The 15660-nt window shown below is 43.0% G+C and overlaps 2 protein-coding genes across 5 annotated transcripts; one reads left to right on the top strand and one right to left on the bottom strand.

Annotated features, from left to right (window-relative positions):
• The first annotated feature begins 473 nt into the window (after window positions 1–473).
• Window positions 474–2678, top strand: LOC121714259 (P2X purinoceptor 7-like). Its single transcript, XM_042099539.1, has 4 exons — window positions 474–872; window positions 1699–1768; window positions 1866–2020; window positions 2255–2678. The coding sequence occupies exons 1-4, from the start codon at window positions 763–765 to the stop codon at window positions 2415–2417; spliced, it is 498 nt and encodes a 165-aa protein (XP_041955473.1). The 5' UTR covers window positions 474–762; the 3' UTR covers window positions 2418–2678.
• On the bottom strand, window positions 2398–5394 carry LOC121714258. Of its 4 annotated transcripts, XR_006033066.1 has the most exons (6): window positions 4770–5394; window positions 4264–4384; window positions 3633–3861; window positions 3222–3495; window positions 2676–2824; window positions 2483–2576 (listed from the first exon to the last, which is right to left on the bottom strand). XR_006033066.1 is itself a non-coding variant. In XM_042099537.1 (4 exons), the coding sequence occupies exons 1-4, from the start codon at window positions 5040–5042 to the stop codon at window positions 3147–3149; spliced, it is 909 nt and encodes a 302-aa protein (XP_041955471.1). In that variant the 5' UTR covers window positions 5043–5394; the 3' UTR covers window positions 2863–3146. The 4 variants fall into 4 exon arrangements, 3 of the variants coding, with proteins under 3 accessions (XP_041955472.1, XP_041955471.1, XP_041955469.1); XM_042099537.1 differs by lacking the exons at window positions 2483–2576; window positions 2676–2824 and having other exon boundaries at window positions 2863–3432; XM_042099535.1 differs by lacking the exons at window positions 2483–2576; window positions 2676–2824 and having other exon boundaries at window positions 2863–3495.
• Window positions 5395–15660: the final 10266 nt, after the last annotated feature.

The raw sequence follows: 15660 nt of genomic DNA on the forward strand, positions 1-15660 counted from the left end.
ACATGTTTTTATGGTCTTGGTCTCGACTCGGTCTCGACTCCTAAAGGACTCGGTCTCGACTCGGACTTGCTTCCTCAAAGACTCGGTCTTGACTCGGACTCGACTGTATTTGAAAACCAACTGACTCGGTCTCGACCCTTCAAAGACTTGGTCTTGTCTCGGACTCGGCATAGACGGTCTCGTCCCCATCACTAAAAATAGGCCTACATGGGCTTATTTTGTTCCAACAGTAGACCTAATGCAGAAACCTAAAATGCCACAAGTCTGAGTGAATATGAACAAAATCATTGGCTAATAATTTATGCATCGTTTTAGCAGCAAGGGCCAAATTATTATTTAACATTAAGGAAATCCCTTCATCAAAGGTTACTCTACAGACTATCGTTGCTGTTTAGGAATGCTATAAGTGCTTAATTTCGCGCTGGATTTCGAAAAACAAAAGCCGACCGAGTGCAAGTTGTCACATGCTTAAAGGGGTGATAGAATGATTATATAGGGTATTTGGTGCTGGTCCTTAAGGTCTCTGAATAGGGTGTGTAACATTGGTTGGGCTGAAAATGGCATATGTGCTGTTCTATGCGCCCTAATGCAAGCCTGGTTAAAAGCCCTAGAATGAAACGAGAGGTTTTCTCCCTTTTATGGTATGCTCATGAATATTTAGATGAGCTGTGCGCTGATTGGTTGGTTTACAACGAGCGAAGCTGCGGAGCAAACGCGTCATGGCCACAAGCACTCACTCACTGAAACATCGAAATTGTTGATATGGACACATTAGGTGTTGAACCATATATGTATGAGCCAGAATCAGAGGAAGAATCTGATGTAGAGGAGCAACCAGTCGCCCATAGATTACAAATGACTACTTCAGAATGGTAAGTTTTTTCATTTATCATTTACACGTAGCACTACACGTTAGCTGTAATACTAATGTAATAGCCGACACACTTCAGTGTCCTAGCCTAAGCATAACGTTGTATTAGTCTTATGTTAACTTTGTAAGCAGCATAACAGTTATTCATTTGCACACAAACAAATGTTTTACAACATGTAACGTTACCCTCGTGCATTTTCTGTCAAGACGTCCAGTTAGCAAGAAAGTCCGTATAGCCAATATGTAGCGTGCAGATAGCTATAATGAAATGAGTGCTGCTCGCAAGGAAAGTAGCCTATACTCTCGTTTTAGTCAGTATATTGTTACCGTTCTCTCCTGCTGAATGGGTTATCTGATTAGGAGTTACCTACATTATTTGCCACGTAACGTTAGTAGTAATATGTGATCTTACAACAGGACGTCCAGTTAGCTGGGCAAGAGACTATTTCCGTAGTACCAGTTCAGTATGTTATGGCCGTAATGAAATGAGTAGCCTACTGCTCACTCGCTTCAACAAAAATATTACCACTGTCATGTCACGAGAGGTAATATTTTTGTTGACGCGAGCAGTAGGCTACTCATTTCACAAACACCATAACCTACGAACTGCCACTACAGAAATAGTAGGCTCTTGCCTAACTAACTGGACATCATCCTGTTGTATATATTATTACATGTAACAAAGATAATAATCTCATAACCAGATGACCTAATCATCAGTAGGCTAACTTCTATCCTGCTGATTATATCATCTGATTATAAGATTATTACCCTCGTTCCATGTAGTGATATGTGAACTTACAATTACATCCATCTCCCCTTGCCAGGTGTACGTGTGGAAACTGTGACCGCATGCCCCAGGAGAGAGAAAATATATGTTGCCGGGAAGTACCCCAGGTAACTAAAACTGGAGATATTTACTCAAGCTAATTTGTGCTTTCTGCTCATTCAAAATGACAAAATAACAGCATGGTCTTTATATTTGTTTTTACAGGTCATGAGAAGAATGACCCAGGTTCCGGAGGAGATAACCTGTATGATTGACCATCCTGGCCTTGAACCGGTGTGCCTCAACATATATTCTTTACAAAATGCAATGAACATCTACAGAGCTGACCATGGGCAGTTGAGAATAAGAGGGATGGAAAAGTGAGGACAATCTGATACAAGTGTTACCAGCTATATAATATAAATCAAATGTTTTTAGCCAATATGCATTCATTATTAGTTCAGCAGGTCACGAAAACACAGTTTGATGCAAACAGTAAAATGACAAACTTTATTTTGTTTCAACACAATCATACAGTGCTATACTCAAAAATATAAAATATTCAAAAAATAAATAGTAAAAAGGTGTGCCTTTCCACTCTGATTTCTCTGAAGGCAATGCAGACACTTGGCCTACAGATCTTTCGTGAGCTGGTGCTGGGGTTTCCTTGGACGAAGTGTCCGTGTTGTGATCCCCTCTTGTGTGGTGCTGCGCATACGGAGGGAGTTTCCGGAAACATCAGGGCAGTATGTCGGGTTCAGACCCCCCCTCGACTGAACCGTGACACATGCTCAGCGACAGCATCCTCCCTGGAAGGTCTGGGAAGCTGAGCACACAAGTCTTGGAGCACAGGAATCTGCTGGACGGCATCCACATAACGAAGGGAGTCATGGACGATCTCTTCGAACACCAGTCTTATCAGGTTAAAGACATAGCCTGTTGTGTGTGAATTAATAAGTTATTGTTAGTGTCTATACCGTTGCACATTTGTTGCACAATCGTTTGTATAAAAAAATATATACATTTTAAACTTACAAATCGTTGGCTCTGTCTTCACTTTTTTGACCGTGTAACCTCCCCTTTTGGCCTTTGGAAACACAAGCCTGTACATTAGTTTCCCCTTGGCTGTCTTCCGTTGTGGGCGCTGAGCATTCTCATTGAAATGCATAGCTGCAAGGTACAACCTAAATGAAACAGCAGAAATGTTGTAACAATCGTCACTTGTCACTTTTGTAAGCACACACCAAGCAAAATACTACTATTAACTCACAGCAAAAGCATTGGCTAAACCTGTAGGCTGTGCCAAAGCTGTACTCTAACCGGTGTTGTTACAAGTGCCTTTCAGTTAGAGCAGCCTAAAACTGTAATGATTTGCATTTTGATGGCTGGCAATTAGGCCTGATCTCACACTTTCACTAAACAAAACCCATTTCTGTACACAATGTCTTCTGAAGGCATCATACGTGTGTGTTCTCAGCTGCATTGCATTAAATATCTATAAAATAATTAAAAGTAGATCAGTTGTGAAGTCATCAGTGAAAGACAAACACTTCCTGCAGGGGACAATGAGCACAATGATACCTTTTTCATCTTTGAAAATGAAGCTCCACAAAAGTAAATGGCAGCAGACAGCTGAAGGTTGCCCACAGGGGTGCTCCCAATAACTGGCTGACTCTTCCACTGTCGGAAGAACTTGCAGTGAGGGCATAGTTGGTCGATCGCTAGGAAGGACCCTCTTCTGCGTGGCAGGAATGTACAGGTTCTTGTGCACACAGGGCAGATCTCGAACAGGCTGAAGAGGCATTGCTCAAAAACAATGTATTTTGCATCGCCATATGAAGTCACTGGTGATGTACTACAAAAGATAATAAAGAAAAAACAACATTGTCCATCTCAGTCAAAAATCTGTCAAAAAACAATTGTACTGTCTGACAACAGTCACAATGCATATAAATAGCACTGCTGCATTGTGAGAGTTGTAACTTTACTTACAAAAGCTGAGATGATTCTGTCTCCATTGTAGCAGACTGTGCAGGATCGTATGTGGAATCTTGAGGATCAGTGCATGCAGAGGAAACATCTTCCACCTCCTCCTCAAATTCAAGGCGAGGTCTCTTTGCTGGCCTCTGACCCTTCAAAGGAGTTGAAGAGAATGGCCCAGAGACTGAAGGAGCCGTTGTGCCTACTGCCACACTTTGGCATTGCAGCGTTGCCTGTATGCCTTCAAAGGGGGAGGGGGAGACTATTTAGTGGGGTGTCATATGGATTGCTCGGTGCCGAAGGACAATGTACTGCTGTGATACAACATACAATTTACTAATCAGTCATATCTTTTGTATATAGACCCATTCATACTGGTTGAACAAATAACTTTCACCAGCCTTCCCCACAAAAGTAAATGCAGGTCATTCAGTGAGATGAATAGTATGAATAGGTCTATTCATACTATGAATACTTCTTTAATTTGTTGTGAATGGCTCACTAATGTACTCAGTCATCAAGGTAAGTAATTGGGCAACACTGCTCTACTAAATGCTACCCAGTAATAATGCTACACATGTTTGGAACACACAAACACGTCTGATAATATTCATGATAACATAAGAATAATTAGAACGTTTACCTTTGCTTCGTTGGTGAGGTCTCAATGTAGTAAAAGAAAGCTGCGTCCCGCGAGATGCCACACAAGGAGGATCTGTTTGGCATGCTGCAACTTTTGTTCGTGGTTGTTCTTGTGATGTGCTCTGAAATCATTTTACACGATAATGTTAACGTTACTCCTAGTTTCCACTTCTAAAAGTGGTAACAGGATCGACTTAGGTGGGTAACATTACAGCTTAGTGCTAGCTTCTAGCAACCAAACTATCGTGATTCTACTCAGCTTTAGCTATCTTGCTGGAATAGAATAACAAAATAACCTGACGAAGACCTGGACAAACGTGCATCGTAAAGTGTAGATTTACATGTCAACATGTTATTTATTCGAATGAAATACAGTCAGGGAAATGAAATAATGTTACCCCCATTGCTAACAAACTGAATCGTAACACATTCTACGTGTACATGTATGTTGCTATACACGATATGCTAGCATTGATATCAACTGCTTAGCGACAAAATAATACTTACAGCTTGCGGTTGTGATGACCTTACGGTCGGAACAGCCCCTCGTTTCAGTAAAAGAAGTTTGGCAAATCCTGCTTTAAAATGTCCAAGATTTTGAAAGCTGTCTTCGGTAAAATGTTTAGAGCAAATGAACAGCTGAGCGTCGAACTTTGCAGGGATCTTCTGATAGACAAACATTATCCATGCCTGCCGAGTCTTCGGATCCTTGGGAAGACTGTGACAAACTTCCCCTTTCTCCGTGCAGCCTGGAACACTGCATTTACCTCTCTGGCTCATTTTCGATAGAGAAACTGCCTGCTTTGTAATTCTTGTAGAAGTAAACCCAACAGTAGGCTAGCTAAACTAGTGTCTGACATCTTCACGACCTCCATTCATGTTCTTGGGCCAGCGAACCAGTGGGCTGGTCTGTATGTAAATTTTGGGGCGTGACACATGTACAGGCCAGAGCCAAATAAGGCACCACTTCGGAGTTTGCGTAAACTCTGAGCTTCTTTTGGATTCGCCCGTTTTATGGCGGGAGTTTCGAATTGTGAGATTTGCACAGAAAGGAGGCGTGGATGGGGTTTTGAACTTCTCTGTATCTCCATTTCACCCACTGAACTATCGTTATTCATCTATGACAAGGTAAACTCGGTTTTGCATTCTATGACCCCTTTAAGTTGCAATAGATGTATGGGTAATGAGGTCATTTGACAACTTTGGGCAATGAATGTAACCAAAAACGAACTGCATTACCCACAATTCCGTGCCACGTATAGTTTCAAAACCGGAAGTGGGGTGAACACGGTGCTTGGAACGTAAATGAGAGTCTGAGCAAGCAGAAAAGGTTGTGAATCGATTCATAACAAGTAAATCGATATAACAACCGGTTCATTTCAGTTTTTTTCCGATGCGGGGCTTCACGTATCGATGTAGCCGTATCTTACACGTTAAAAACAGATACCAATACGTATCGGTTAATCTTTACACCCCTGTTATAATGGCATTGTATAACAACCCTCATAGTAATAGGTATATTTTAAATTTTCCAAATGTATTTATTTTTTGCTTTTATTTTTCCTTCCAACTTGCTGAGGCCCCCCTGGCACCCCCTCGCGGCCCCCACTTTGAAAACCACTGCTATAGGCTATATTAGGCTACAATGTAAGGACAAAATATCCAGTTTTGATGACAGGACCCTACACTGGCATTCATCACTTTGGAGAAGAGCCACACACCCACTGGATCTTAAGGGTCCCACATTAGGATCTGGCATTCATCACTGGATCTTAAGGGTCCCACATTAGGATTTGGCATTCATCACTGGATCTTAAAGGAACCATATGTAAGATTGTGGCCAAAACTGGTACTGCAATCACTTTCAAAATACTGAAGAGCGGTGTATCCCCTCCCCCTCCCCCCTGACTCGAGGTTGCCAAACCTGATGGCGAAACACTACTGACTTCGTGATTAGTAGATAGGTGGAGGGTGGCGCATCAGGCCAAAACACAACATGACATGACAAAACACAACATCAACATCAGTTGAGGGCTGCAACTTCTCTTTTTAAATGACAATATCCTGGCCGGACTACTGTTGTCAGTGATATAAGTATTTGAAATGAATGATGATTTCTTAATGTCTAGTGACATATCAGGGCCATTTTATGATTAATTGAAATATTTTTCTTACATATGGTTCCTTTAAGGGTCCCACATTGCTCTTGTATGTTGTATTAGGACAATTGAGTTTAGCCTACACCGTGTTCTAAATTATTATGCTAATTGGATTTAAATGTCATGAACAATTTTTTGGTTTGTTTTTCAATTAAACTCATGGATGGTATTGTGTCTCAGGGCTCTTTGGATCATTGAAATCAATCTCAGACACCTGTGATAATTAGTTTGCAAGGTGAGCCCAATCAAAGGAAAACTACTTAAGAAGGATGTTCCACATTATTAAGCATGCCACAGGTTTCAAGCAACATGGGAAAGAAAACGGATCTCTCTGCTGCTGAAAAACGTGACATTGTGCACCACCTTGGACAAGGTATGAAAACATTGAATAATTCCCGAAAACTTATGCGTGATCATCGTACTGTGAAGAAATTTGTCGCTGATTCAGAGCACAGGCGGGTTCGTGCAGACAAAGGCATCATAAGGAAGGTTTCTGCCAGACAAATTCATAGAATTAAGAGAGCAGCTGCTAAAATGCCATTGCAAAGCAGCAAACAGGTATTTGAAGCTGCTGGTGTCCCGCGAACCTCAAGGTGTAGGATCCTCAAGAAGTTTGCAAGTGTGCATAAACCTACTATTCAGCCACCCCTAACAATGCTCACAAGCAGGAACGGTTGCAGTGGGCTCAGAAATACATATTACTAATTTTATACGAAATACTAATTTTGAAACCGTTTTGTTTATGGATGAGTGCCGTGCAACCCTAGATGGTCCAGATGGATGGAGTAATGGATGGTTGGTGAATGGCCACCATGTCCCAACAAGGCTGAGACGTCAGCAAGGAGGTGGTGGAGTCATGTTTTGGGCCGGAATCATGGGGAGAGAGCTGGTAGGCCCCTTTAGGGTCCCTGACGGTGTGAAAATGACCTCGGCAAAGTATGTAGATAGATAGATAGATACTTTATTGATATTAATTTCACTGTTATCTCCAGATAACAACGTGACGTAACACAGAACCCAACATAACATAACTAAACCACTAAAAATAAGGATACATACAGATAGAGATAGCTTGTCATATGGGATACAAAATACTTTGCCGCAAATACCAGGCCTTTTCTATAAATTTTGCCAAAGCAAAAACATCATTTTCAAACAGCCAGCACAAAATCTCCCCTTCCTATTTCCAAAATATATCTGGATTTTTTAACTGAATTGATTCAAAAAGAGAGTTCCTTAAGTCGCCGTATAAAAGACAATAAAAAACAAAATGAAATTCATCTTCCACAACCTGAAGATCACAGAATTAACACAAACGTAAGTGTTCAGGTGTACCTTTAAATCGACCCACTTCCACTGCCAGAGGTAAGGTACTAGTTCTCAATTGAGCACAGAGGGACCTCTGCCTTCTCTTTAGATTAAGGAAAATATAAGGTTCTGTAACATAATCATTCTTAAATTGAACATAATTTCTAAGTTTTGGCTTCTTCCAAATGTCCTGTTTCCATTGATCTACATATTTACTCAACAGTCTTTGTCTGACAACATTTATATTACATTGCAAATTATTTTGGTACATTGTATGCAAGTCAGACGCAGACAGTATTATTGAAACCTCTCCAGACCAGGGGTAATGCTTTGTTCTATCCCAATTAAAAATTTTCCTAGTTAGCCTTTCCTCTGGGAGACTGAGAAGGCGGTTCCACAATCGCACCATTTCATACCTTTGTTTTACAATACATGGGTCCCATCCTGCATCCCCATTAACCGCTACCTTTGCTGCATATTTATGCACACCAAGAAAACACCTTAAAGCATGGTTTTGAACAGAGTTACAGTCAAGAACCTCTTCAAAGCCCCAAACTCCTGCAGCATAAAACAAAACTGAGTCAACCAAAGATTTATACAGCTGTGTAAATGTAGAAAAAACAAGATCTGTACATAGTTTCATTTTACTCAACACAGAACCTAAAGCTCTTCCAGCAGACTCTACTAATACTTTCCTTCCCTGTGTAAATTTCATATTTTCATCAAAAACAAAACCAAGATATTTATAATGACGAGTATACTTTAAGGGCACAGGGCCAAACTGAAATGTATGAATACTCTGAAGTTCACTTTTTTTCCTAAAATGAACAACTTGTGTTTTTTCGCTATTAATAGTAAGACGCCATTTACTACAACATGCTGAATATTATGAGTTCATATTTTTTAAATTCACTTCTTTTTCAGCTATCAAAACAATGTCATCTGCATAAAGCAGAATACTTAAATTCATGTCCTCAATTGGCACACCAAGATTACCCTGTTTAATGTTTTTGAGCTAAATCATTTATATAAAAAGCAAATAAGGAAGGGGAGAGTAAGTCTCCCTGTTTCACCCCAAAAGGTGTTGGGAACCAATCCGTTTTTATTATTTATTTGTACACAAGCAATGGGGTCTTTATGGGCTTTTATAGCATTATAGAATTTTCCATTGATACCAGATGAAAGTAATTTAAACAACTAAAGGTCTCGGTTAACACAATCAAACGCCTTTTTGAAGTCAACAAAGCAGGCAAAAGTACTTTCACCCTTTTGTCCAAACGAGCTCTCACCACAGAGGACAACACATAAATATGATCAACACAGGCCCTGTTTTTTCTACAACCATTCTGTTCATCTACCAACCCTCCATAAACCTCCAAAAAAGTATTAGATATAGATAGATAGATAGATAGATAGATAGATAGATACTATATTGATCCCTAGGGGAAATTCAAGGTCACAGTAGCATACAGACATACACACACACATATTCACTAACAGCAGAAAAAGTAATTAAAAGTATATAATATAAAAAAACACAACTAAGCAATAAGGACTGTAGAAGATATATACTAAATATACTAAAATACAAATTATACTAAATAAAACTTAATCTAAATCAATTCTAAAAAACAGTACCCACATAGTGGGTGATTAATCAATCAGGTGCGCTTGCAATGACTGAAGCAGAGCCTGTGGTCCTCTGTGCCTAAGGTAAGGTGCCCTTTGTGAATGAGTGTCATGGTGATGGTGCAAATGAGTAAGTCAAACAGTGCAAGAATAAAGTCTATATATCTATGTATAAATAACTATATTAAGAAAAGTATAAGTGTGGTCACAGTTCGGCTGTGGCATGGGGGGAGGGGTTGTGCATATGTGCTAATAAAGCACGCAAACAGTGAGGCAGAAGACAATGGTAAAGTGGCTAGTGGACAGACAGTTCAAGACATGGAGGTGGTGAAGAGGCAGACAGACTATGCGGAGAAGTCTATTTCTCCTCTTCCCTTAAGTGATGTATTGAACAGTTCAATGGCCCTGGGGATGAATGACTTCCTCAGTCTGTCTGTTGTGCAAGGCAGTGACGGCTCCCACACACAGCTGCGTGCATCGCGTTGCTGGAGACGCATCCCATTCACTTTAAATGGGCTCAGGTGATCCGTTGCCGAACTGAATTGTGGGTCCGTCGCGTCGCGTTTCTCCCGCTGCTTGCGTTGAGGAGTTCAGCTGTTGCTGCACCGACAGACGGCACTGGCCAATCAAGCCAATCTACGGACGGCACCAACCAATCACATTACGTTTTTACTTCAAGTCATTTGCATAGCTACCGTCGGGAACACCCACTGGAATGCGTTGACGGAACGCAGCTGTGTGTGGGAGCCGTGAGCGAAGTGTCCAGCTCATCAGGCTCTTCTGCTTAACAATAGTGCTGTGGAGTGGATGACACTCATTGTCCAAGATGTTGATCAGTTTGTTCAGGGTCCTTTGCTCAGATATTGAAGTGATGCACTCCAGTTCAGCTCCTACTACAGAGCCAGCTTTCCTTACCAGCTTTCCTTACTGCTTCCTCCCCAACATACCACAGCATAAAAGAGGATGCTGGCCACAACAGACTGGTAGAACATCCTGAGGAGCTTGCTGCACACATTGAAGGAGTGCAGCCTCCTCAGGAAGTACAGCCTGCTCTGCCCTTTCTTGTAGAGTGCGTCAGTGTTGGTTGACCAGTCCAGTTTATTGTCCAGGTGGAGACCCAGGTACTTGTAGGTGCTTACCACCTCAACATTGACCCCATCAATGGAGACTGGTAGCAGAGTGGGCTTAGACCTGCGGAAATCCACCACCATCTCCTTGGTCTTTGAAGTGTTGAGTTGGAGATGATTGAGTTTGTACCATTGCACAAAGTCCTCCACCAGGCTCCTATACTCCTTCTCCTGCCCGTTCCTGATACACCCCACAATTGCAGTATCGCCAAAAAAATTCTGCATGTGGCATGACTCAGTGTTGTAGCAGAAGTCAGATGTGTACAAGGTGAACAGGACTGGAGAGAGCAAAGTTCCCTGTGGCGCTCCTGTGCTGCTGATCACAGTGTCAGAGAGACAGTTCTTCAGTCTGACGAACTGTGGTCGCTCCATCAGGTAATCTGTGATCCAGGTTACCAGATGAGCGTCCACACCCATCTGCAAGAGCTTGTCTACCAGTCTGAGGGGTTGGATGGTGTTAACCCTCTAGGCGCCACTGTCGAGTTTACTCGACAAGATGCGGTACTGAATAAAACGGCCGATTTAGTCAAATAGGGTGTCATATTTCGTTCGACATCCACTCCACTAGGTGGCAGACATGTCATACGTCATCCCCGAGTCCGAAAAAGGTCATGGTTTAAACAAAAGTTTTGAGCTACAGCGCATTGAATCAGTGCGTGCAATACCGGAGCTAGTGTGCGTGTGAGCCACTTAGTCAGAGCGATATTGTCAACGTTAGCGAGTATTTGCATTAGATTATCGTCTAATGGCATCAAAAAAGTTTACCTGAAATGAAGTGTTGGGTCTTCTATTCGCGGACCCTGATTCTGAAGGGGAATATCTGCCTTCAGGAAATGACGGTGATTCGTTTAGTGAGGCTTCAGATGCGTCCCTGCCTTCAATGATGCAGCTGGACAAAGTGAGAGTTTACTCCATAGTTTAGCTTACACCAAGCACAAACGTTGAATCGTTTGCCCAATGTCACTGGTGGGAATAATGTTTCACGGGTTCGGAGTGTTCATCGGGAAGTTAGCAGGGTGTTAGTGGTGTGGCGAACAAGGCTGGAGGTAGCCTAATAGCGCTAGCTTCTGTCTTTTGCCTCTCCACAATCGCGGCGACAGTAACGTGGTGGAGCCTTTGTCTAATGCGACTGGGTATGTTAGACGAGGTCGAAGTGCTCATAGGAGACTTAGGGGGAAACGTAGTGGTAGTGTGGGTAGTCGCAATGAGAATGACAGTAGGCCTAGTCCGAGCTGCGCAAATTCTCTCCACTCGGCGCGCGCGAGGCAGATCTGGCCATGCTGCTCGCATGGTGGAGGTGGTGACACGCTCTCTCCCTCTCCCTCTCCCACACACACACACACACATTAGGTCATGCATAGTCTATCACAAGATGATGGGAATGCCGGCCCTGTATGGATAGGGATAGGGAGTCATTATCTCTACAGCAAAAGCAAAAGCCTGCTACATAAAAAAAAAAAATGTCAGCCATTTATTAGTAATGATTTACACTGTTGATTTGCTATCTATTTCCCTGATCATTTAGGACATACACTATGTGTTCCTTTTTGTGTGTTCATGTCCTTGTGATGTGTGTGTCTTTGTCAGCTAAGAAAAAAAACATAAACAAAAACAACAAAAAGAAAAAAAATACTAACATTGTCTCGTCATCTCACTCCTGATCTGTGCCTTGCCGTGGCAAATGAGCTTTTGAACTAAACAGGTCTTGTCTACTTGTGTTTGTGTGTCATCTGAATAATCTATATGTGCCCCATACATGGAATCAGAGTGCCTACTGTATGTAGTAAATGGAAAATCTCTACAGCAAAAGGCCAGTCTACCGCTATATGCATTTGGTTTGTTTCGGCCATTTATTAGTAATGATTTACACAGTTTGTTCACTACTTACTGTTTACCTGAGCATTCAGTATTGTGCAAAATAGCATACAGAAGGTGAGGGACATTTTGGGGGGAAAGAAGTGGTGCATTTTATCATTCAAACATGTGACTTTTCATGAAAATTCTATAATCCAAGATGGCCGCCACCATATGATGTCAGAATATGCAAATTAGATATAAACATTTAATCTCTACATAAACTTTGGGTCATCCTTAATATTTCTCTAATTTACAGAAAGTCTCTATCTCTTATCACTTTTAAGATATAGCCTTTTGAAATGAAGATGTCAAAATTGATCGTTTCGGAAAAAAACCTCTGGCGCCTAAAGGGTTAAAAGCACTTGAGAAATCAAAGAACATGATTCTCACAGCACTTTTCCCCTTGTCTAGGTGAGAATGTGTCCTGTGTAGAAGATAAGTGATGGCATCGTCCACGCCCACTTTCTCCTGGTATGCAAACTGTAACGGGTCTAGTGTATAGCGTACCTGGGGTCTGAGCATACCTAAGACCAGTCGCTCTATTGTCTTCATCACATGTGATGTTAGAGCGACAGGTCTGTAGTCATTAAGCTCACTAGGATGTGGCTTTTTAGGGACAGGGGTGAGACATGATGTCTTCCACAGTGTTGGAAATTGTCCAAGGCGTAGGGCCCTATCATGACATTCTAAAGTGAATCGTCACTCGTCAAAAGTCTATTCAAATTTAGTAGGATGTCCAGTTCACATTGGGAGGGGTTTCGTTATCAAACGTGGAGCGCATGGCGCAACAAGGTGTTCCTAGGTTTTTTAATCAGTCATATGGGTGTGTTTGGGGCGTTACATCATTTTAAACCAATGAGAATGACATCTGTCATTCCCTTTACCGGCGCAACGCGCGATATGTCAAATAAATGCATCGGTATTTTGGCATTCAACGGCGCATTTGAAGGAGGCTGCTTGCGAGACCGTATGGAATAGTCATTCTTAAACCATGCTTTACTAAAACCTAGCATAGCCTTCACGCATTTGCACTCGTCTATTATTTGAACTCATTGGCAAAGTGAAACTAACTAGGAGTCAGTCAACGACAGTTATATGCAGTTACTTTCACTTTTGACTGACAATGAGTTACCACCGAAAACATAGGCTGGAAAAAGCAACACTTACCCTATTGCTCAAATGACTGAATAAAACAACATTTATCCTGCAGAGGAGTTGCTTATATCTCGTGACAGTGCGTCTTCAGCTGTGCTCCATACGTGTCTCTCGCCTCTCCCCTAACTAACACTTTTAACCGTCATTACCAATTTGCAAATGATGGTGAATAACTACTCATCATGAGATGTACAGTATTTCGTAATATCTTTATTCTAATTATGTTTCCCATTGTAATCGTGCAATTTGTAATGCTTTGCATGGACGTGCGCTGGTGTGCGTTCATGAATGATAGAAGGATGGTGCGTGCACCTGCCAATATGACTGTTGACATGCGCTCTTAAAATAGCATATGAACAACTCGCCATTGACTTCTGACCAGGTTTAGGTGGTGTACGATAGCGATTTTTAGACAACGCGCCAGGCCCCTTCCTAGGATGTTAATTGCCACACCCCTGGGCACAATGTTGAAAAAATAAATGTGCAAAATACCGAATTAAACTTTGCGCGGGTGAAAAACGAGTTTTACACCATACGCTAGTGTCCAAAATACAGCCTGTAGACTTAGATTGAAGATGTGCTTTAGTGGCTCCCCCAGCTCAGCAGCACAGGTCTTGAGTAGCCTTGGACACAGTCTGTCAGGCTCCGCTGCCTTTCTCATGTTCAGTTTCTTTAGTTTAGCGCTCACTTGTTTTCCTGTGATGATGGGGGGTGTAAGGGGAGGGGAGGGGGAGGGATGCATCTGGGATCTGTGTGTCTGATGGCTGTTGACGGAGGTCGTTGTCGCCTCATTGTTCATGATCGCCGTGTGGGGGAGGGGTGCAAAATCCAGTGATGGTGGGGGTACGATAGCCTGTGATGGTGGAGGTGAGTGTTGCACTGGTATTGAGGGTGTGGGGGGGTGGGGGCTTGGGGATGACCACCTCCTTGATGTCCCTGTCCCTGTCAAGGCTGCCAGAGTCGTGGACGCCTCAGCAGGCACAGGCAAGGAGGCGTCAGACGGGGGCAGGGCGTGAGGTGGTGATGGTTTAGGTCGTTGGGTGTGAGGTGGTGATGGTTTAGGTCGTTGGGTGTCACCAGAATGCAGAGCTGGAGAGACTGAGATGCTGGGAGGTGGGGATAGGGCAGGCACGCAAACAAGAGCAGTGCCTGAGTCTGCAGGGGGTGGTGGACAGACCACCGCCATTGGAGATGGAGCAGGGCAGTCAAACCTGTTGTAGAAGTGGTTCAACTGGTCGTCCTGTCCAGGTCCCCCTCCACAGAGCTGCTGCTCTTCTTCAGGCCAGTTGTAATCTTCATGCCGTCCCATGACTCCTTCATGTTGTTTTCCACCTTCCTTCTGTAGTCCTCCTTAGCCTCCTTCAGCTTGACTTTGAGTTCCCCTTGCACGCGCCTCAGCTCTGCCATGTCCCCCTCTCTGTACGCCATCTTTTTCCTATTAAGAAGGGTCTTGACATTGCTGGTTATCCAAGGCTTGTTATTGGGAAAGCAGCGTACAGTTCTGGTGGGAACAACAATGTCCATACAGAAGTTCAGGTAGTCAGTTGTGCTCTGTGTGACCTCCTCTAAGTCCTCTCCATTCTGTAGCACACTCCAGTCAGTGCACTCAAAGGAGGGACAGAAGAAAGAAGAGAGGAGGGACAGAAGAGAGGAGGGACAGAAGAGAGAAGAGACAGAAGAGAGGAGGGACAGAAGAGAGGAGGGCCAGAAGAAAGAAGAGAGGAGGGCCAGAAGAGAGGAGGGACAGAAGAGAGGAGGGACAGAAGAGAGGAGGGACAGAAGAAAGAAGAGACAGAAGAGAGGAGGGACAGAAGAGAGGAGGGACAGAAGAGAGAAGAGAGGAGGGACAGAAGAGAGGAGGGCCAGAAGAAAGAAGAGAGGAGGGACAGAAGAGAGGAGGGACAGAAGAAAGAAGAGACAGAAGAGAGGAGGGACAGAAGAGAGAAGAGAGGAGGGACAGAAGAGAGGAGGGACAGAAGAAAGAAGAGAGGAGGGACAGAAGAGAGGAGGGCCAGAAGAAAGAAGAGAGGAGGGACAGAAGAGAGGAGGGACAGAAGAAAGAAGAGACAGAAGAGAGGAGGGACAGAAGAGAGGAGGGACAGAAGAGAGAAGAGAGGAGGGACAGAAGAGAGGAGGGCCAGAAGAAAGAAGAGAGGAGGGATT

This window comes from Alosa sapidissima, chromosome 7, assembly GCF_018492685.1.
Source record: "Alosa sapidissima isolate fAloSap1 chromosome 7, fAloSap1.pri, whole genome shotgun sequence".
NCBI classification, from domain to species: Eukaryota; Metazoa; Chordata; class Actinopteri; order Clupeiformes; family Clupeidae; genus Alosa; species Alosa sapidissima.

Bases quoted from the DNA above. Each gene is read 5' to 3' on its own strand.
- LOC121714259 (XM_042099539.1), top strand. From the start codon at position 763: ATGGACACATTAGGTGTTGAACCATATATGTATGAGCCAGAATCAGAG. The intron at 873-1,698 runs GTAAGTTTTTTC...TCCCCTTGCCAG, and splicing joins CAAATGACTACTTCAGAATG to GTGTACGTGTGGAAACTGTG. The intron at 2,021-2,254 runs GTGAGGACAATC...ATTTCTCTGAAG, and splicing joins AGAATAAGAGGGATGGAAAA to GCAATGCAGACACTTGGCCT.
- LOC121714258 (XM_042099535.1), bottom strand. From the start codon at position 5,042: ATGAGCCAGAGAGGTAAATGCAGTGTTCCAGGCTGCACGGAGAAAGGG. The intron at 4,385-4,769 runs GTAAGTATTATT...AAATGATTTCAG, and splicing joins GGTCATCACAACCGCAAGCT to AGCACATCACAAGAACAACC. The intron at 3,862-4,263 runs GTAAACGTTCTA...CCCCCTTTGAAG, and splicing joins ACCTCACCAACGAAGCAAAG to GCATACAGGCAACGCTGCAA.